We start from the raw sequence: 23,384 nt of genomic DNA on the forward strand, positions 1-23,384 counted from the left end.
AGTCAAATTCTCTCATGAGACCCTTTGCTCCTTCCTTTTATACCTCCCTAGGGCTGGGATTAAAGGCTTGTGATCACCTTTATGTGAGCTGTTTCTCTTTAGGACTGGATCAATTTTGTGTAGCTCGGTGTGGCTTTGAACTAATAGAGATCCATCTGCCTGTCTTCTGATTCCTGGGATTGAGGCTATCTGCCACCACTGCCTAGATCTATGGCTAGTTAGTATGGATGCTGGGATTAAAGGCGTGTATCATCACTGCCAGACTTCCATGGTTTGTTTCTAGCTTTGATTTCTGTACCCTCAGGAAGACTTTAATAAATCATAAATAATATATTACCACACATTTCAGCATGGTGACTGCTCATTAAAGCTGGGACAGAGGGACACACTGCACAGACTGCAGATAGCTCATCAATTTGAAGAGTGCCTATCTTGGTTACTTTTTATTGCTTCGAAGTAACACAATGACCCCGGCAATTTAGAAATAAAGAAGTTACGGGCAGCTTGCTTAGCATTTCAGATGGTGAGGCTATGAGCATCGTAGTAGACAGCATGGCAGCAGGCAGGCAGGTATGGCGTGGGAGCAGCGGCTTAGGTATGGAGACAAGCATGAGGCCAGAAGAGATCGCTGACTGGGCATCATGAGGGCATTTGGAACCCCAACCCCAGTGACACAACTCCTGCAATAAGGTCACACATCCTTCAAAAAGGCCATCTCCCCAACAAGACCACTCTCCTCAAACAAGGCCATATTTCTTTATCTTCTCCAAACAGATGCACCAAATGTGGAGCAAGCATTCAAACACATGAGCCTAAGGGACCATTCTCCTCCAACTCAGCACAGTGTCCTTGCCAGGGCCTCAGGTGGTCTCTGCCTCCTCTAGGCAATCCTGCTGGTCTCTGCTTCTTCCAGGCATCTGAGCCTGTCTGAGTGAAACTCTCAGCAGCCACTTACTGCATATACTCTCTGGGGGAGGAGGGGACCTAGTGAATCTGTTCAGTGTCAGGAACTTGGTGAAGCCATTTTGAGTTGTTTAATTCCTGTCTTCCTCATTTCTTTCCAGTATGGAATATTTCCCTGAGGAAACAGCAGCACTACAATATTAATTCACAAAGTTTGATTGCTGTTGTAACCCCAGCTGCTATAACATTTATGTAAAAACTGGCTTCTAAGTCACATACCAAGAAAATGTGGATTACCCTATTTACAATCCAGTAACTTGAAAATTTTTGTAGCCCCTGTCACATGGCTTATTCATATGTAAAATAGGTCAGCGAAGGGCTACATTACTGTCAAGCTCATCCATGAATGTAGCTCACCAGGCTCAGTAAATGCTTACTGTCCTGTTCTTCCACTGTTGCCTGGTGGGAATGAAAATTACAGTAGCAATAGTCTTCACTAAACTGTGCATCTGTTTGGAGAAGGCAAAGAAATATGGCCTTGTTGGAGAAGAGCAGTCTTGTTAGTGACGGTTCTGCCACCTACTGGCAACCGCTGTTCAAAACAGTCTCATAGTGAATTCACCACCAGCTGAAGGAAATGAAATTTGAATTTCAAAGTTTTTCTGTTTGACAAACTGGATGTGTGCTTCTGTCATGAAGGACAGTAAGACCTGGCACTCAGTGGCTTCGTGGTCACAGTGTTTCCTGTGGTCAGCATTGTTTAGACGGAGTTATTGCATACATTTCAGGAGAGATACAAAACCACATTATAAAGGCATTATAGACTGGGTGTAGTTGTGCACATCTTTAATCCCAGTGACCAATTGGCAGAAGCAGGAAGATCACTGTGGGTTTGAGGCCAGCCTTGTCTGCATAGAAAGTCCCAGGCCAGCCAGGGCTCCATGGTGAGATCCTGTCTCCCAAAGAAAACAAACAAAAAAACAGAGCAACAACAACAACAACAAGCCCAGGCTTATGTTAGTGCTCTACTTAAAAGCAAAATCCCACTGAGGGGCTGCAGAGATAGCTCAGCAGCTAAGAGCACTAACTACTTTTGGTGAGGAATCAGGTTTGTTCTTAACACTCCATGGTGGCCCATAACCATCCCTAACTCAAGTGTCATGGGACCTAGTGCTTCTTCACACCTTTGTAGGAGCCATGTATGTACAAGATACACATACATGCATGCAGGCAAACACTATCCCGAGGGTGTGGGATTACCAGCAGCACCCCCACCACCAAGGTCTCTGCCCGGAGCACATGGAGCTGGGGCGGGTGAACCATCTGGCCTGATCCAGACATTCTAAAGAAAGGGCCTTAAAGTTATTAAAAACTATAAAAAGGACTTTGGTAAGAGTTTTTATGTTGACTGAGAAATGAGAGAAAACGTAGGAGACTAAAGTAATAAAGAGGGGAAGGGAAAGAGAAATTTGTCTAAGAATGTCTAAGGAAATCAGAGAAATGAACTAAAGGTATATAGAAAGTTATAGAGGGTTAAAACCACTCGTAGAAGGTCAGAGGAAAGTTGTCAAAGGTCAGAGGAAAGGTTGTTAAAAGTCAGAGAAAAATGTAAACTGTTTGCTGTGGTTTCTCATGAATACAAATAGTAAAAATTGGTAACATAAGTTAAAATTTTAACCATGTTAAGTTAATTCTATTTAAAAAGTTCTGTTTATTTCTCAAGTAAATTATGTATGCTTGTTTTAAAATGTTCTGTTTCCTGGCATAACCTAAGTTCTGTTACAAGCATACAGCTAAAACAAATGGTGCAGGTCACCACCATTTTGCAGCCAGCCACATGGCAAGCTGGTCGCATGGCTGACTAGTAACCATTTTGCTGAGGTTGAAAAAAGATACTTGAACCGCCATCTTGACTAAAGGTGACCACATAGAAATTAGAGGTACCATCTTAGAAACAAGTTTTTCAGTTAAGATTTAAAATGTTAATGCTTCTATATATTACAGAAAGACATTAAGGGAATTTAAATTTCCTTTTAAAACCAGTTTTTTAAATGTTTATGTTTTTTATTAATGTTTTTACTTAAAGAGCTTCAATTTAGAATCATTTTTTAAGCAAAGTCTGACAATGTAAAGCTCTTGTTTTAAAAAAGCTGCCAATCTATTATAAGATGTTACAGTTTATGTTTTCAGAAGTTAAGTTTAGGGGGTTGATGGCACACGCCTTTAATCCCAGCACTCAGGAGGCAGAGGCGGGAGAATCTTTGTGAGTTCCAGGCCAGTCTGGTCAACAGGGCAAGTTTCAGGACAGGCTCCAAAGTCACAGAGAAACCCTGTCTCAGAAAGAAGTTAAGTTTAAGCAAGAAGCTAAAATGTGTACATGTAGCTATTGTTTAAGGACTATAAGGTAACTATATGCAGTTTTAAATTCAGCTGTGCTAAGTTTCAAGTATTTTACTAAGTTAAAACCAGTTACAGTTAGGCTGAAAATTATTTAATTAATTACAGAAATAAGACCTTACCTAGTCACCTGTGTACTTAAGGCAAGTAAATAAAACACACAGACCTCTAATACTTCAGAGACCTGCAGAGTATGGCAGTTAAAACGGTGTTTTATAAGTTTATAATATCAGACAGACTACCAGATCCTGACAGTGACCCAAAGTCTCCAAAGAAGATTATGAGACACCCCAGTTCCTGCACCTGGACCAGTGAGCGAGATGCTCAGATGTGACACTTGCTGCCTGCCAGGACCTAGCCAAGACTGTGGACAAAGCTGCTGGACACTGGAAAATTGATTGCACCCCCTTTGCTAGACAAAACAAGGTCAGTCTTTTCCATGACCCTCTTCCACAGAGAGAAAAAAACCTCTCACCTTATAGACCTGGCGAAGATTGCTGTGCTTTGATACTTCTGCCTCCAGTGCTAATGGAGAGACTTGGGTATAACTAACTGTGTATGAACTGGCTTCTAACTGGCTTCTGTCACTTTTTAATAGATTTGGAAAGTGTATAACCAATCCATACCTGGTTTTCTGGACAGAAGAAAATGTACATGCTTATAGCCCAAATCTGTAGTTTTGCTAGGACTCAAAATTATAAATATGTTCCTGCTGTTTGAACAGATCCAGATACATCTGCTTTTTCTGCACTGTGGGCTTCAGTAAATAAGTTTTAACTTCTGTTCCTAGTTTAATCATGTCTTAAACAGGTTTCTGCTTCTGGCAGACATCTGAGTATCAGTTGCTAGTCAGCTGTTCTAAGTAGACTGCGAGCCCTGGACTTGCTGCGGATGTGAACCAGTCCAGCTGATGTGGGCAACCTGTCTCTGCAACAGAGTCTGCTAACCAGAAGCTCCTCTCCTGTCAGAGAGGTTCTCTATAGAAGTGCAGATGCCTGGAGGCCTCTGTTATTTTACTTATTCTCTAAGAGTATATAATACTCAAGTATTTCTGGGCAAGAGAAAAGAACAATTAATTAATTACAAGAGCCTAAAGCATATTTTTTGTTTGGTTGTGTTTATAGGTTTGGTTCTTTCTTTGGTTTGTTTATGTGTGTGTGTGTGTGTGTGTGTGTGTGTGTGTGTGTGTGTGTGTGTGTGTGTGTATGTATGTATGTGGGTGTGTGCACGAGTGTGTGTGTGTGTGTGTGTGTGTGTGTGTGTGTGTGTGTGTGTGTGTATGTATGTGTGTGTGTGCACGAGTGTGCGTGTGTGCATGCTAGAAGTTCAATCTGGTAATCTGCACTCTGGTGAGTTACAGGAAGTGCTGTAGAAATTCTCCTTATGTCCCAGAGTGAAGGAAACTCTAACAGCACAGCCTTCAGTGTGCTCAGCTAAGGAAGTACCCTGTGGGGCTGGGGCCTGTGGTTTCCAGATCCAGTGTGATTCAAAGGACAGGTGGGGAGGGACGGTGCAGTGGGAGGTTGAACCCCAGTACAAGCAAATCCTCTGGCATTTCTGGTTTGTGGTTAATTATGGAAATAAAAAGTCTTGTCTTGTTGCATTAACCATCTTTGTGGGACTTCAGTCAGATCCAGCTATTTACCAGGTTCCTTCCTGAGAAGGGGAGTGTGGATTCAGAAACAGCAGGTAAAGATGCTAAGAAAAAGACAGAGACACAGAAGAGAGTCAGGAGGACAATCCAGTGAATACTGAATTGCCAAATTTATTCTTCATCATCCTTAAATACATCAACCAAAAAGGGGAACATGGCAAAAGACTTCCTTATCAAGATACAAGGAATAAACAGACCTTATTCCTTAACTCTGTCTGGCCTCTTAGTCTTATTAATGAAGGAGTTTTTAAAATGAAAAACAAACTCAGGGACAATATTATTAGAAATTGGGAGAAAACTACAGGGAAGGCCAACTGAAAACCTGGGTGCCAACAGTGGGTTTATTGTGGTGGAGAGTGGCACGGAAAAGAGGAAGAGAAAACCTGTTAAGTTATGCCAGGAGGTTCACTCAAACATGGGGAGCAACAAGGAGCCACATTTAGTAAGCAGCTACAAGGAAGAGCTAGGAAGATTCAGAGAAAGAGTGAAAAAGCCCAGCTTTGGCCAGCATCCTAAAGAGATAATCAGAACACAGAGAAGCTCAGATCTTCTGTTTTAGAACTTAAAAAAGCCATCGAGCTGCACAGCCTGCCTGGATGCAGCTCCACAGGTGAACAGTCAGAGTGGGGTTCCAAGGAAGGAAAAGCACATTGTCTCAGTAGAGAAATACTTTCTCTTGCCACCTTAGCACAGCTTTAGGTGGATCAGCCTTCCTAGGGGTGGTCTCTTGGCCAGGCGAGTGACAGGCCTAGGCAGGACTCACTCTTATGATTGGATGTGTCTTGTCTGTACAGGTAAAGAAGCAGATTCCCTTCTTCTGACATGAAGAAAGAAGACTCAACAGACCACTGACATGCTCAAGAATCAGGCTACTGTAACGTTCCCTGTTCAAGCCACCCAGAAGTCATTTATTTATAGGCTAAAAGCAAGGGTCTGATTCAATGTGTTTCTGCCGTGAAAATCTAGGGGTCAGTTTCTAAAGCTTTTCAGCACACATGTTTACTGTAGGTTACATCCTCACACACAGCATCTGGGTAGGAAGCTCACACACCAGATAAGAAACTAGAGATCTTTCTGGCATTTCTGAACTCTGGCCTGGACAGAACCAAAGATGTTCCCAGTTTGTACCCAAGTACATTTGTAACTCTCACCCTTGGGCCCTCTGTTTCTGACTCTGCTCAAACCATTTCTGGCTCGTGTCCTCCTCAGCTTAAGCATCCAGTCCTCTCTCAGCTTTTCCTTAGTCTGATCTGAGACTCCCCGTTATCATGGAGTTTTGGGAAAATGAACAAAATGTGGTGGTTAAAGTCAGCTGGTGCTTTTTGAAATGTAATTTATATCCAGTAAAATTAGCTCATCTCTTCTACATTTCCATGGTTTTTGAGAGTGTGTAGAATCATGAAGTCTCCATCACAATCAAGATATAGACACACAGACCCCAGCCAAGAACTCCACAGTGTAACCCAGGCACACATGGCTGTCACAGTTTGCCACCACTCTGCTGTCGTAGCCCGGCTGGTCTAGGCTCCAAGCCACGACAGGCATGAGGTTGAGCTTCAGCGGGGAAGCATGGGCTTGGAAACTCCTAGCAACCCAGTGGTGATAAAGATTCCACAGCCAGACCTTGCAACTGTGTTGGGACTGGAATATTCTCTCCTCCCATCTCGTTTATGAAATCACTCTAGTCCTGCAAGGGCTGGCCCAAATGCCACTCTTCCTGAGCTCTTCTACAAGTCCTATCAACCAGATGCTTGCTGGGAATTGAGCACAGGACCTCTGGAAGAGTAACCAGTGTTCCACAGCCTCTGAGCCATATCTCCATCCCCCCCCAAGAGAAAAATGTCTATGAAAGAAAGGATTTCCTCATAACCAAAAGTTACATATTTTCCAACAATCAAAATCTTTACATAAGAAATCATGTTAAAGCTGGACATTGGTGGCAGAGGCCTTTAATCCCAGCACTGGGGAGGAAGAGGCAAGCCCATCTCTGAGAGTTCCAGGCCAGCCTGGTCTACAGAGCCAGTGTCAGGATAGGCTCCACGCAACACAGAGAAGTCCTGTCTGGAAAAACCAAAAACCAAAAACAAACAAAACAATCACAATAAGTTACTGGTTTTTCTTAGAAGCCCACAAGTAGTTAAACATTTTTCTTTGTGTTAATTTTCCTGCCATAACATCTGCACCCTAAACCAATGATTCCTTTTTTAAAGTGGAATAATTTTATGACTAGTTTGAAAAATACTTAAACCTACCTTATTGAAAGCACACTTTATATACCTGGGCTCCCTAACTCTTTGCTATCACAATATACCTTCCCTGTATGGTACGTTATAATTTATAATTGCTTATCTAATGATTTAGCTAAGTTGTCTACAGTTCAATACAAAAACTGCCTACTTTGCCAAAAAAAAATAAATAAAATAAATAAATAAATTTAAAAAAGGAACTGGTGGTCTTTGTTAAGACAGTACTCACATGGAAGATGCTCTAGAGGCTGAAGCTTGGGCTGTGGCCTTAGGTACGGAATTCCTTGCTTCCTTGCTCATTAAAACCATTGCATTATAACCTCTATCAGGCCACAGAGAGAAAGTCAGGATAAGGGACATAAAATGTCCAGACCTAGAGAGCAGGTTCTGGCTCTACTAATCCAAAAGGCACATTTGTGAGGAGGTAAACATGAAACATTAACAATGCACAGTGATGACATCTAATGAGAACTTAGATCCAGTATCTTGAAGTTTCACCAAAAGTTTGGCAATTCCTTTTCTTGGTGGAAGGGGAATGGAGGGGGGGGCAGTGATGAATTAACTAGGTTTGATTTCAAGGCAATGAAAGAAAAATGTGGTCCACACAGCCCAACAATTGCAGATTGTTTTTGGTTTGCTGATGGTTCTATTGACATAACCCTTGAGAAATCTAATCCTCCCCACTTCCTTCTTATGGTGCTTTCATTCTTCTTCGAGAATGAAGTCATCACATGTGGTAAACGTGCCTCCCGAATGTCTGAAACAGATTCCACAGCCAGACCTTGCAACTGTGTTGGGTTGGAATATTCTGTCCTCCCATCTCATTTATGAAATCACCCTAGTCCTGCAAGGGCTCGCCCAAATGCCACCCTTCCTGAGCTCTTCTACGAGTCCTGTCAACCAGATGGACTCCCTTCTGGAGGGCTCGGCAGTGTTTCTATTGCTCTGCAGTGTCTGCGCTGAGTGGTGTTCAGCTGAGGAACATGTCTGCATCGAGTCTATCCAGGTTTTTATTTTTCTCCTTCTATTTTACCAAAAAGTGACCTTCTAAGGCTCAGAAAACTGAACTGTGAAGACGACAAAAATGACCCCAAGGCGTGTGACCAAAATCTCACTAACAGTCAAGGTGGTTGTTCTGATGGAAGCTCCACCTCAGCCCCTGTATCCATATACCCAAAGCCTCTGGAATGTTCTCATGGAAGCTCTACCTCAGGCCTCTGAATCCACATACCCAGCAGTTCCCTTGGGTTTCTCCATATCTGGGGGGAGCAGCTGCTTGGCTTGCACTACCAGCAATTAACAAAGGAATGTTGACCCAAGTGGTGGACAGTCACCTCCCCTTCTCTGAGAGCAGGGCTCAGGCATCAGCTATGGCCTTCCCAGTCACTAGAACTTGCCTTTTCAGGGTCCAAGTTTTTAAACTTCTGTTAATTTTAATTTTTGGTCCTTCAAACCTAAGTAGTTCTTCACAACCAGCCATTCCACACTGCAGGGGACATCAAAGGGACAAATGATTCCTCTTCTCAAAAACACGCTGACCAATGGCCCAACAGACTGCCCAACATGTCCTAACTCTGCTCTAACAACAAAGACATCTCCAGAGCCTGTCTTGTATTCTCAAGACACTCCTGCCCCACAGCCGTCCCGATATCCAAGACACTTGAGAGTCTCAGTTTCTGGACTATGGAAGTCATTTCTGCCCCTTTAAAGGTTGCAGTGAGGTTCTTCCAGTGGGAATTCTCTCTCATCCCTCCTCATGGTGTGGATGTTTGCTCATCTCCCCACAGGCCATGGGATGTATGGCCCAACAATCCCTGCATGTGAGTGAGACTGAGATGATGCCCTCCCCATGTTTCCACCAATATAAACACAGTCAGTCCTGGGTGAAGGTCAGCCTTGCCTCTCTCTCTGTGCCTTTTCTGGTTCCTTTCACCTGCCCTTAATAACCCAACACACTCCTTCCCCATGAACACCACCCCCTCTGATGGCTGATATCTGTTGGGTGAGGGGAAGGCACAAATACTGAGAGGAAGAACACCGAGGTCTATAAAACAGAAGCAATCTTTATTCAAACAAACACACAAAAAATCACCTCGGGGTACAAGAAATTTACCAGTTAAGTGGGATCACAGCCAGAGATCAGTCTTCTGAAACCATGGCAACCAGGGCTGGTTTCCAGCCTCTTCTTATAATAAAATCAAGCACCAGGTGGGGTTCAAAGAGCTTTTATAACCTGGAGGTCATGCTTAAAGTCACATTACATTTTAAGTTTTACTTTTCATTATAGGATGTTAAGTTAGGATGTTTGGGAAAGCCAGTAGCTGACACAGTGCTGTCCCTGAGAGAATACAAGGCAGAGAGCAGAATCACACTGGACGACAGTTAAAACTTCAGGGAATACAACAAGAGGGTCCCATGGAGGCAATAGCTAGAATCTTGTTTGTCTGCAGTACCTGCTTAGCTGGGAAGCTGGGAGGCAGGAGACAATTGTTAAAAGTTTACCTCTGTACACAGTGGCTGCCAGGATGTCTGCTCTTAAGGCAGAAGGTGGTTTGTATATATATATATATATATATATATATATATATATATTATATATATATATTTGTGTGTGTTTATGTATACACACATATATACACACAATCCCCAAATGTGTTTGGGCTTACAATTTTATATTTCCATACTCCTGGACCCGTCTATATCCTGATTTACCTACGCTCCCTATGCTAATCAGGCTCTGCTGTTCTATCTCTGAAGATGCCCATTCCCCAAACTTCCACTGACAGGCTATTTCTAAAACTGCTAGCTGAGTCAAACAAAATACACAGGGTAGGCGTATCTAATGTAATACAAACCAAGCAGTCAGCAAATTAGCACTGCTTAGCCAGACCCCTGACTCAGATAATCAGAGAGGTGTGGGGCCTGTAAGAACTCCTCTTTTCACAACTAGATGTGATGCCAGTGGGGACGGCTGTGGCTGGAATCCAGGACTAGAAAGCAGGATGCACCTGTGGTTATTGGCTGACCAGCAACTCATGGAGACCTCCTGGTTGCTATGGCCAAACGCTCCCCCTTCTTTATGTATCAATAAATGAAAATCTATACCAATACACAGCAACAAATGAAAATCCATACCAATACAAAGTATTTTTGGGAATTTGGGCGTCGTTCATTCCAAACGGCTGACTGCTGGATGGGGACGCTATCACGGTGATTTTGAAAAACCACAGAAACCTAGCTAAGTCCTTGTTTTTGTTTAAAAACTTTAAGAGTTGAGGTACACTTTTTCCAGTACCTTGTTTCTTTACCAACTGTTTCAGGAGTTGAGGTACCCATTTTCCATTACTGTGACTCTTTACCAACTCTCTTAGGAGTTGAGGTACCTGCTTTCCAGTACCTTGCCTCTTTATTAACCCTCTTAGGAGTTGAGGTACCCATTTTCCAGTACCTTGTTTCTTTACCAACTCTCTTCGGAGTTGAGGTACCCATGTTCCAGTACCTTTCCTCTTTACAAACTCTCTTAGGAGTTGAGGTACTCATTTTCCAGTACCTTGCCTCTTTACCGACTCTCTTAGGAGTTGAGGTACCCATTTTCCAGTACCTTGTTTCTTTACCAACCCTCTTAGGAGTTGAGGTACCCATTTTCCAGTACCTTGTTTCTTTACCAACTCTCTTAGGAGTTGAAATACCCACTTTTCAGTACCTTGTTTCTTTATTCACTCTCTTAGGAGTTGAGGTACCCATTTTCCAGTACCTTGTTTCTTTACCAACCCTCTTAGGAGTTGAGGTACCCATTTTCCAGTACCTTAACTCTTTACCAACTCTCTTAGGAGTTGAGGTACCCATTTTCCAGTACCTTGTTTCTTTACCAACTCTCTTAGGAGTTGAGGTACCCATTTTCCAGTACCTTAACTCTTTACCAACTCTCTTAGGAGTTGAGGTACCCATTTTCCAGTACCTTAACTCTTTACCAACTCTCTTAGGAGTTGATGTACCCATTTTCCAGTACCTTGTTTCTTTACCAACTCTCTTAGGAGTTGAGGTACCCATTTTCCAGTACCTTGTTTCTTTACCAACCCTCTTAGGAGTTGAGGTACCCATTTTCCAGTACCTTGCTCTCTTAGGAGTTTACCAACTCTATTAGGAGTTGAGGTACCCATTTTCCAGTACCTTGCCTCTATACCAACCCTCTTAGGAGTTGAGGTACCCATTTTCCAGTACCTTGTTTCTTTACCAACTCTCTTAGGAGTTGAGGTACCCATTTTCCAGTACCTTGTTTCTTTACCAACTCTCTTAGGAGTTGAAATACCCACTTTTCAGTACCTTGTTTCTTTATTCACTCTCTTAGGAGTTGAGGTACCCATTTTCCAGTACCTTGTTTCTTTACCAACCCTCTTAGGAGTTGAGGTACCCATTTTCCAGTACCTTAACTCTTTACCAACTCTCTTAGGAGCTGATGTACCCATTTTCCAGTACCTTGTTTCTTTACCAACTCTCTTAGGAGTTGAGGTACCCATTTTCCAGTACCTTGTTTCTTTACCAACCCTCTTAGGAGTTGAGGTACCCATTTTCCAGTACCTTGCCTCTTTACCAACTCTCTTAGGAGTTGAGGTACCCATTTTCCAGTACCTTGCCTCTTTACCAACCCTCTTAGGAGTTGAGGTACCCATTTTCCAGTACCTTGTTTCTTTACCAACTCTCTTAGGAGTTGAGGTACCCATTTTCCAGTACCTTGTTTCTTTACCAACTCTCTTAGGAGTTGAGGTACCCATTTTCCAGTACCTTGTTTCTTTACCAACTCTCTTAGGAGTTGAGGTACCCATTTTCCAGTACCTTGCCTCTTTACCAACTCTCTTAGGAGTTGATGTACCCATTTTCCAGTACCTTGCCTCTTTATTAACCCACTTAGGAGTTGAGGTACCCATTTTCCAGTACCTTGTTTCTTTACCAACTCTCTTAGGAGTTGAGGTACCCATTTTCCAGTACCTTGTTTCTTTACCAACTCTCTTAGGAGCTGAGGTACCCATTTTCCAGTACCTTGTTTCTCTACCAACTCTCTTAGGAGTTGAGGTACCCATTTTCCAGTACCTTGCCTCTTTACCAACTCTCTTAGGAGTTGAGGTACCCATTTTCCAGTACCTTGACTCTTTACCAACTCTCTTAGGAGTTGAGGTACCCATTTTCCAGTACCTTGTTTCTTTACCAACTCTCTTAGGAGTTGAGGTACCCATTTTCCAGTACCTTAACTCTTTACCAACTCTCTTAGGAGTTGAGGTACCCATTTTCCAGTACCTTAACTCTTTACCAACTCTCTTAGGAGTTGATGTACCCATTTTCCAGTACCTTGTTTCTTTACCAACTCTCTTAGGAGTTGAGGTACCCATTTTCCAGTACCTTGTTTCTTTACCAACCCTCTTAGGAGTTGAGGTACCCATTTTCCAGTACCTTGAGACTCTTTACCAACTCTCTTAGGAGTTGAGGTACCCATTTTCCAGTACCTTTCTTTACCAACTCTCTTAGGAGTTGAGGTACCCATTTTCCAGTACCTTGCCTCTTTACCAACTCTCTTAGGAGTTGAGGTACCCATTTTCCAGTACCTTGCCTCTTTACCAACTCTCTTAGGAGTTGAGGTACCCATTTTCCAGTACCTTGTCTCTTTACCAACTCTCTTAGGAGTTGAGGTACCCATTTTCCAGTACCTTGTCTCTTTACCAACTCTCTTAGGAGTTGAGGTACCCATTTTCCAGTACCTTGTCTCTTTACCAACTCTCTTAGGAGTTGAGGTACCCATTTTCCAGTACCTTGTTTCTTTACCAACTCTCTTAGGAGTTGAGGTACCCATTTTCCAGTACCTTGTTTCTTTACCAACTCTCTTAGGAGTTGAGGTACCCATTTTCCAGTACCTTGACTCTTTACCAACTCTCTTAGGAGTTGAGGTACCCATTTTCCAGTACCTTGTTTCTTTTCCAACTCTCTTAGGAGTTGAGGTACCCATTTTCCAGTACCTTGCCTCTTTACCGACTCTCTTAGGAGTTGAGGTACCCATTTTCCAGTACCTTGTCTCTTTACCGACTCTCTTAGGAGTTGAGGTACCCATTTTCCAGTATTTACCAACTCTCTTAGGAGTTGAGGTACCATTTTCCAGTACCTTGCCTCTTTACCAACTCTCTTAGGAGTTGAGGTACCCATTTTCCAGTACCTTGCCTCTTTACCAACTCTCTTAGGAGTTGAGGTACCCATTTTCCAGTACCTTGCCTCTTTACCAACTCTCTTAGGAGTTGAGGTACCCATTTTCCAGTACCTTGCCTCTTTTCTCTTAGGAGTTGAGGTACCCATTTTCCAGTACCTTGTCTCTTTACCAACTCTCTTAGGAGTTGAGGTACCCATTTTCCAGTACCTTGTTTCTTTTCCAACTCTCTTAGGAGTTGAGGTACCCATTTTCCAGTACCTTGCCTCTTTACCGACTCTCTTAGGAGTTGAGGTACCCATTTTCCAGTACCTTGTCTCTTTACCGACTCTCTTAGGAGTTGAGGTACCCATTTTCCAGTACCTTGCCTCTTTACCAACTCTCTTAGGAGTTGAGGTACCCATTTTCCAGTACCTTGCCTCTTTACCAACTCTCTTAGGAGTTGAGGTACCCATTTTCCAGTACCTTGCCTCTTTACCAACTCTCTTAGGAGTTGAGGTACCCATTTTCCAGTACCTTGCCTCTTTTAACTCTCTTAGGAGTTGAGGTACCCATTTTCCAGTACCTTGTCTCTTTACCAACTCTCTTAGGAGTTGAGGTACCCATTTTCCAGTACCTTGCCTCTTTACCAACTCTCTTAGGAGTTGAGGTACCCATTTTCCAGTACCTTGTTTCTTTACCAACCCTCTTAGGAGTTGAGGTACCCATTTTCCAGTACCTTGCCCCTTTACCAACCCTCTTAGGAGTTGAGGTACCCATTTTCCAGTACCTTGTCTCTTTACCAACTCTCTTAGGAGTTGAGGTACCCATTTTCCAGTACCTTGTTTCTTTACCAACTCTCTTAGGAGTTGAGGTACCCATTTTCCAGTACCTTGTTTCTTTCCAACTCTCTTAGGAGTTGAGGTACCCATTTTCCAGTACCTTGTTTCTTTACCAACTCTCTTAGGAGTTGAGGTACCCATTTTCCAGTACCTTGTTTCTTTACCAACCCTCTTAGGAGTTGAGGTACCCATTTTCCAGTACCTTGTTTCTTTACCAACCCTCTTAGGAGTTGAGGTACCCATTTTCCAGTACCTTGAGACTCTTTACCAACTCTCTTAGGAGTTGAGGTACCCATTTTCCAGTACTGTGACTCTTTACCAACTCTCTTAGTAGTTGAGGTACCCACTTTCCAGTACCTTGTTTCTTTACCAATTCTTAGGAGTTGAGGTACCCATCTCTTCCTGAGTTCATTAATAAGGAAGTATAGAAAAGAGGCTTTTGCTGCCACTGGCCTGTAGCACTCTCTGGTCTCCTTGATTTTTCCTTCATATCTCCGGGCTTGTATCACCCTGTGCTCTATCTCTGACATGGTGGCCTTGGTGGTCTCCAGGTGCTCAACCAGCTCAGTGTCATCCAGAAAGCTCCACTGTGTGGTAGAGAAGCACAGCCAGCCTCCCAGGGAGATCTCTCAGGGTCTTCTTTATCCCGATCTCAGTGGAACCTCCTCTTGTTTCTTGCACCAGGAGCAAGTCTAATGTATGGGGGGAAAGCCTGGAGATTTAAATGATAGATAAGATGTCCGGTCACTTGTGCTAAGAGAATGTAAGTCTGCGACTCTATTGCAGGTAGAGAGCAGCCTTATATACACACTTACAGCACAGTGGAAAAAACCCAGGTGTAAGAGCTGGTGTTTTTACAACTAGATGTTGATGCCAGTGGGGCAAGGCTGGGTCTGTAATCCCCGTCTAGAAAACAGGATGCACTTGTGGTTATTGGCTGACACGCAACTCACTGAGACCCGATGGTGGCTGGGGCCCAACAGAGAGGCTAATTGTGTAGGACCAGAAACAAATGACACACATTGGCTCCCTAGGCAAGGGCATCAAATGGGAATTAATTTGCATGCCGATATTGCACCTACACTTGCTGACCTGGAATGAAAATGTGTCACAGTCTCCTTCACTGCAGACTCAGGTGTTCTCCTGGCACAGGAAGCATATTAATACCTTGTTCATAATATCAGGAAAAACAGAAGCCACATTCTACTTCTGTACTGCTGGAGAAGGCCATAGAGAGGCAACCACCAGCTGTGAGGCAGCAGTAGGGCTCCAACAGGGACAGCACTGCAAACTGAACAGTCATATTTGAAAAGTTCCTACACCCCAACAAGCCTGTCCACCGATGCAGCAATGCAAATCAGATGAAATCAAATCAAATTAGAAAAAGCCAGTATTTAATGGATACAGCACTCCCAGATGGCCTTCATGACCCCCAGATTGGAGACAGGTAAAGGAGACAGGAAAAACCATGAGTCTGTTTTCTGGGGCACAGTTTAAATACCCTGTGGGAGTGGTCTTGAGCATCTCTGGGGAAGGGGTCATCATTTGGCGGGCTTTCTGAGATGCAGCAGGGTTTGGAGAGAGATGGGGGGAGGCTTGTGTGTAACTCCACCATAACATTCCAGAGTCTTTGGGTGTATGGATGCCAGGGGCTGGGGTGAAGCTTCCACCATAACATTATTAAGGAAGATCTGACCCTGGTACAACAAAGCATAGTCACGCTACAAACTCAAACAGATCCCCAAACCACAGAGGGCTGGACTTAATAACTTCTGGAAGAGGCTCCTGTGCCTTTCTAGGAGAGGAATGTTGCTCTGATGTGAGTGAACCTGGCCTAGGAAAGGGGATGCTAGACAGTTATTAGAAAGAATCAAACACAGAGAAAGGGCAGACGATGCTTTCTGGAAATCCCCTCTCTGCTTGGGGATTTTGGAGGTGCCCTTTGAAGGCCCAATCTTTATAATTGTGTTAACTTTATTGTTTGGTCCCTGCTTTTTTAGCTATCTCACTGACTTCCTCCAACAGACACTGCCTGCTTTCCCAGCCAGGAGCATCACTGGAATTGTCATGCCCCCAGAGTAGCAGCTTTTATCTAACCTGGAAGCATCCTCAACATGCTCACTCCACCTTTGGGACCCACCAGCCGAAGACTCCTCAACACTATTCTCTGTTTTACCCTACCCCAGTTGGGGTATTTTGAGTAAGAGCCTCAGGTCATAAGGGATTGAGTCAGGATGCATTGAGCTGTAGCCCCAGGAAATAAAGAATTTCTTAGCCCCAAAGTGACTGCAGCAATGATGTGCCTGGTTAGTGAACACAGCTTCCCTGCGTCCAATCAAACTGTAAACACAGCTGTTACTTTCTGGAAGCTACACACACACACACACACACACACACACACACACACACACACAGAGAGAGAGAGAGAGAGAGAGAGAGAGAGAGAGAGAGAGAGAGAGAGACCAGCCCCTCTAAGTGTGCTCAACCTTCATGCCATGGAAAGATTGGTCCCCTCTCTATTCCAATAAAGCACTCTCAGCCTGCTGGTACCTAGTCTACCTCTTCTCTGCTTCACTTTTCCTATGGTGCCAATGTGCTCTCCTATCCTGTTCCCAGACAGTCACTGCCCATTGTGTGCAAAACACAACTCTCACCTCAAAGGAGATAAGAGTTTACTCTGGAGACAAAATGAGTGACCATGGCCCAGGAACACCCATTTATATCACGCCAAATTCCATGTTCCAAGGTGGGAATAGAGTCTTTACAGTCACAGACCAAAGGAAGCCACACATGAAGACGCTTTTCAAGCACATTGGTGGAAACACCAGAGAGGCTGTTACAGCAATGTAGGTGGAGCTTTGTCACAGGGGTGAGATGCTACCTGATGATGCTCTTAGCTTTGGGGTTATGGGAGCTATCTGTCTGTTAGTACATTGCAAGGAAAGCTAGTCTTCAGAGTTACCTGATGGTCACAAAGGTGAGAGGCAGAGATTAGCAATAAACAGTTACTGAGAGGGCTAGAAATGGAGGACTGGAGCGCTGGCTCAGTTCCAGGAGCTCTGCTGCTCTCTTTGACCTCCATGAGCCCCAGGGCAGGCACAAGTGCACATACGTATATTCAGGCGAAACACTAATATGTGTTACGATAAATCTTTCAGCCAAAAGCCGCCTAAGCCCTACCGCCATGTGGGCAGTGTCCACCAGCTGCCCAAGTTCTGCCCGCCACGTGGATGGCTCAAATAATACAGAGACATATTAGGTACAAAGTTGCTTGGCCAATGACTAGGATTTCTCATCTGTTAGCTCAGTCTTAATTATCATAAATCTATATATTTTTTAAGACTTATCTTATAGAGGATGCCTTCCGCTAACGACTTCTCTTGCTGGTGGCTCACATGGTGCCACTGGAGCAGGCGAAGGGGAAAGAGGGACACTTCCTTTTTCTCCTTTCTTAAATATGAGTCTCCTTGCTATGTCATTTCCTGTCTGGATCACCACTTCTCTACTACATTTCCCAGAATCCTCTTTGACTTCTAGTCCCATCTAACTTGCTGTCTCATTGGCCAAACAAGTACTTTATTCAATAATCAATAAAATGAACATACACAGTACATTCCCCATCAAATATGCATAAGATAAAATAATGTTTTAAAAAAGAGGGCTAAAGATATCTCCAAACACACAGGTTTCCAAACCTTCTATGGTCACTGCTAATTCACCTTGGAGCAGGGGCTGTGAAAATTGCTTCTTCTTTCTAGAAACTTTCATTTCACAAGGCTTGAAAAGGGCTGGCAATTACATTTCATCTTTTTGCAGTTGTTTTGCTTTTAGGTTGATTTCCACAGGACAGTGAAACACCCCATGTCATCCTGCCTTGGCAGCAGAGAAACATGCGTGATATTGCTGTAATTAAAAACTATTTTGCACTATCAACATCGAATACATTCCTCAGTTCTTTTTATTTTGTTTACAGTACACATTTCTTTTAAGTCACACTCCCTCTCCAAATTTGTAATTCCATTTCTCCAAGAAGCAGATACGAGGCACCAAAAGGGTGACCACGTGCAGGATCATCCATCAGGGAACAAATCACTGGCATGGTGGGCGGAGCTTCCAAATCAGCTGATTTAATGCCAAGCCCACATAAGTTTCTCTGCTTTCAAGTGTCGACTTTAGTCATCTGAGTTTCTTTACTCTGGCAAGAAGATTGGTGGTTAGGACCCAACACCAGGCTGACCCCGCCCCCTGATAACTGGCGGGGCATGCATAGTGTAGTGCTAAGCCATCACCACATCCCTTGTTAGGCGTTACATACCTGTGTGAGGAGTATGCGCATGTGTGAAGCCTCAGTGGGCATGTTTGCTTTTCCCCTTAAAAGTGCCACTTCCCCCTGCCTTTCTCTACTCTCTCTTCTCTTGGCTTAGCTGCCAATCCACCCTCATCTGACCGCCCCCCCTTCAATAAAGCTCCACGTGGATTTGTTGATTCGAAGTTTGTGTTTCACCACCAATTGCTGCAGCAGAAACTTAACATTGTCGCCCAACAAGCAGCACAGGGACAGTCCACTGACCAATGGCCCTCTTCCCGGCATTTTGGACATGGTTTGTGTGGTGCTTGGGAATTAGGACAATCCCGGGCCCAATGCCTAACACTGGCACCTGGATAATGTGGGTAGGTTCTCCCTGTAATTTCCCCTGCTACCCGAAGGTTGGTGGGAACTTACGGGGACCCTAACACTTGGATCAACAGCCCACCCTCCTTCTCACTGGGTTGCTGGGACTCTACATGCAACAGCAACACCAATTTGATAAGGGAACCCTTTCCGTTGGTGTAAATGTCTCCCTGAACCCTAAGGATTGACCGTTGAGTGTTCGGCATCCTTCTGTTGTTTTGGGGGGCGAGGGAACCCCTGGCCATGACCTTCATTGTTACAGTCGACCCCTGTCGCTGACAATGGTTCCTGGTATATTTCACATGGGTGAGCTCTATCTGTAGCTGTTTGCCTCCTTGGCGACAAGCCGATGTAGAGACCACTGGGTTTTTTCTTTTTTCTTTTTTCTTTTTGGTACTGGAACTGCTGTGTCCCCATCAGACTGCTGTGTCTTTTGGGCCTGGCCCTGGCACCCCTCCCAGGCTGATGAGGTTCTGGAGAGTGGATTTTGCCAATTTTCTTTTTTGCTTGTTCCACCCATGGGAAATAAACCAGCAAAACAGTTAAACCCATCCACTCCAGTGGGATGTCTTCTGGAAAATTTAAAACCCCTTCACTTAATGCCATTTGTTAAGGCATCCAGGCTCACTTATCTCAGCACAAAGAAATGACCCAAATATCCCTTAGATAACCAGTCTCACTGGCCCCCCAATGCTCTCTAGACCCTGAAATTTCATGGGATTTATCTAACTTCTGTCAGCAAACTGGGATATGAGAGGTGTTAGCTTATATCCAAGCTTTCTTTAACCTCTCTGCTAAGCACTATCCTCCTCGTCTCCCTCCCCAATCCTTCTAGCTACAGAACATAAACCCGATGAAAGCTCCATTGACTTAGATCCCCCTGACAAACCTCTGACTAAGCCTTCTGACCACCCCTCCCCCCATTAATTTTCCTGACTCTTCTGCTTCAACTGCTCCTGCTTCGGCTCCCTCCTCTCTGGCACTGGGCTCCTCCAAGCACCTACCTCTCCTTCCCCCATCACCAGCTCTCAGAGGGGACCTTGACCTGCCAAAGCTACAGTTCCTTGTGGGAGGTGGTCTGGATGGATGGGGTAGTTAGGGTCCATGTTCCTTTCCCATTGTCAGAACTTTCACAGATACAGCAGAGATTAGGGTTTTGCACAGCTAACTCCACTGCCTTCATAAAGGAGTTTCAGGGCATTGCACAATCTTATAGTCTCACTTTTCATGATATTAATCAATAACCTGAGGAATGCAGGTAAGTTTGGGAAAAGGCAAGGGCTTATGCAAATGAGGTACACAAACCCACCCAGCTCACCCTGCTGGGACAGAAGCAGTTTGAGATAAAAAACCACATTGGGATTATAATACCCCAGGAGGAATTTTGGCTGGAGATCAGTTTACGACCTGCCTCATGGCTGGTCTATATAAGGCTGCCCTGAAGTCAATAAATTATAATAAGCTTCTAATGTAGTTCAAGACAAAACAGAGAATCCCTCTCAGTTCCTACAAAGCCTTACACAGACTTTTTTGCAGTATACTAACTTAGGCTCTGAGGGGATAGAGGGAAGACAACTCCTTATGGCATATTTTTCTTTTCTCTTAGATATCCTGACATTAGGGCTAAACTTAAGCATCTAGAGAGGGGACCCCCTAACCCCACAGGAAGAGGCTCTAAGAGTGGCATTTAAGGTGTACCATGGGAGAGATAAAAAAAAAAAAAGCCCTTAAACACAAGTACCAGATGCTAGCCAAAGCCGTCTGACTGGCATCGGACTCTGCCGGGGATCCCTTTCTGTCCGGGGCTCGAGGACCGCAGAGTCATATTTCAAATGTGGTCAGGAAGAGCATTGGGCCTGGGGTTGCCCTAATCCCTGAGCGCCACACAAACCATGTCCAAAATGCTGGGAAGAGGGCCATTGGTCAGTGGACTGTCCATGTGCCCCATGTGGCAGGAGGACATCAGACACACTGCCCTCCAGCTGACTTCCTAGCCCTGGCTATGGACGAGGATGATGAATGAAGGAGTCTGAGGTCTTTTAACCCAACCACTGTCATCTCTGAAAGGGAGCCCCGGGTAGACATTAAAGTATCAGGGTGGTCCATCTCCTTCCTTTTGGACACAGGTGTCACATACTAAGGGAGTTTTGGGGACCCACCTCTTCTTCTCATCTCTCTATTGTTGGGGTAGGGGGACAGCCTTACTTACCTCAGCGGACTCCACCACTCAGTTGCATTTTCAGGGGGAATTCCCCTCACTCATTTGTTTTTGGTTACACCAACTTGTCCTGTGCCCTTACTGGGGAGGGATCTTTTAGCCAAGGTAGGAGCTTCTATTTCTTTTGTTCCCCACATTCACCTGACTCCAGACTCACCAGCAGCTCCCCTCCTCCTCCTCCTAGTCACTCACCCTGCAGGTTCCAGTATGTCGTTTCCTCTACCAGCCTCTCAGGTGGACCCTAAGGTCTGGGACACCCAAAACCCTTCTGTGGCTAGACACCATTCCCCCATTGTCATTCAGTTACAGGACCTCTTGAGGTACATGGCTCAAGTCCAGTACCCAGTGCCACTCCAGAGCCTTAAGGGACTTAAACCTATTATCTATGACCTCCTAAGGAAAAAGTTACTTTGTCCTACCACCTCTCCTTTTAACACCCCTATACTGGCAGTTAAAAAACCTATTGGGAATTATCGTCTGGTTCAGGACCTCCGGCTCATTAACTCTGCAGTGGTCACCTTTCATCCTGTGGTTCCTAATCCCTACACACTTCTCTCCACTATTCCCCCAGTGACATCTCACTTCTCATTTTAGATCTTAAGGATGCCATTTTCTCTATACCTCTCGACACCTGAGCTCAAAACATCTTTGCTTTCACCTGAACTGACCCTGATACTCATGCCTCCACTCAGCTCACCTGGACTGTCCTACCTCAGGGCTTCCAAGACAGTCCACACCTTTTTGGTCAGGCCCTGGCTTCTGACCTGCTCTCTCTGTCTCTCCCCAAATCTAAACTCATACAATATGTAGATGATATTTTACTTTGCAGCCTGTCCTCAGAAGTGAGCCAGGCTGACATCTCTGCTCTTCTAAATTTCCTGTTACAGAGGTTACAGAGTCTCACCTTCTAAGGTTCAATTGTCTATTCCTTAGGTCACCTACTTGGGACTAACCATTACCCCAACTCACAAAGCTATTACTTTAGACAGAAAAAACCTAATTCAATCTCTTGCAGTTCCTTCTACTAAAGAGGAGATTTTATTGTTTCTAGGAATAGCTGGCTTCTTAAGCTCCTGGATCCCTTCTTACGGTCTCCTTGCTCGTCCCCTATATGAGGCAGCCCATGGCTCTCCACATGAACCTCTCCTTATAACCCGGTTACTAAGCCCTTTCAGAAACTCAAGCAGGCTCTTCTCCAGGGCCCAGCCCTTCAACTTCCAGACCTAACTCCATCGTTTCTCCCTGTACGTAACAGAAAAAGGATGTGCCCTTGGAGTTCTAGGTCACCAGCTAGGACCTTCCTTTGCAGCTGAAGCATATCTGTCGAAGAAACTAGACCTAAGAATGGGCATCCTGCATACGTGCTTTAGCAGCTGCTCAGCTCCTTATCCATGAGTCAAAGAAACTAACCTTTGGGTCACCCATCACTGTCTTCTCTCATCACAACCTGTCTCATCTCCTAACCTACAGAGGCTTACAAACTCTACCTCCTTCCCGAGTTCTTTCCCTCCAGGTGGCACTGGTAGAAAATGTCACACTTACTTTCCCATCTTTCCCACCCCTTAATATCTCAAATCTTCTACCTCAACCTAATACTAACTGTTCTCCAGCTCATTCCTGCATTGAAACCTTGGAGGAACTATTGCCCCATCCTTCACACATACAGGAGGGCACACTACCTCAGGCCACCTGCACCTGGTACACAAATGGCAGCTCCTTTTTATATGAGGGGTCTCATAGAGCAGGCTATGGCATAGAGTCAGATACCAGGGTGGTGGAAGCATGGGCACTTCTGACCCACAATACTAACCAAGAGGCTGAATTAATAGCCCTCACCGTGCCTTCCAATTGCCACAGGGACATTCTCTAAATGTTTACACAGACTCTAAATATGCTTTTTCATAGCCTCCTGCCCAAGTAGCTATTTGGAAGGAATGTGGGCTACTTACAACAAAAGAAGGATCTTTAGCTAACTCAGGTTTTATTATGGCCATGCTAACGACCTCTCACCTCCCCAAAGCTATAGGACAGACTGACAGCTCTATTATCTCTAGGGGTAATAACTGTGCTGATGGAGCAGCTAGGGCTGCAGCCCTCCGAGACCAAGATCTACCTCACACACCACAGGGAGTTCATACACTACAACCCACATCCTCACAGTCACCTCCTAACACTCGACAAATTCTGTCTTTCTTACACCAGCTCTTCTACCCTGACAGTAAGGCTCTTTCTCTGTTTGTCAAGGCTCACCTCCAACCTACTTCTGAGGACTTAAATTTCTTAAAA

At 44.5% G+C, this 23,384-nt stretch overlaps 1 protein-coding gene across 27 annotated transcripts in view; it reads right to left on the minus strand.

The window, feature by feature from the left end:
• LOC100762270 (killer cell lectin-like receptor subfamily B member 1F) overlaps positions 1-23,384 on the minus strand; it is a 103,416-nt gene that overhangs the window by 73,866 nt on the left and 6,166 nt on the right. For 4 of the 27 annotated variants that reach the window (XM_027429786.2, XM_027429782.2, XM_027429792.2 and 1 more), the window contains exon 2: positions 14,566-14,920. The exons of 3 other annotated variants lie outside the window; for them this stretch is intronic. In XM_027429786.2, coding sequence (XP_027285587.1) covers positions 14,566-14,738 — 173 coding nt within the window. In that variant the 5' untranslated portion in view covers positions 14,739-14,920. Of the gene's footprint in view, positions 1-9,243; positions 11,312-11,384; positions 12,699-12,746; positions 12,766-12,797; positions 12,856-12,899; positions 13,056-13,103; positions 13,301-13,952; positions 14,921-23,384 lie in introns of those variants that run through there. 20 more of the 27 variants (XR_004771161.1, XR_003487742.2, XR_004771162.1 and 17 more) reach the window with 20 other exon arrangements.

Source organism: Cricetulus griseus, chromosome 8 (assembly GCF_003668045.3).
Source record: "Cricetulus griseus strain 17A/GY chromosome 8, alternate assembly CriGri-PICRH-1.0, whole genome shotgun sequence".
Lineage (NCBI taxonomy): Eukaryota > Metazoa > Chordata > Mammalia > Rodentia > Cricetidae > Cricetulus > Cricetulus griseus.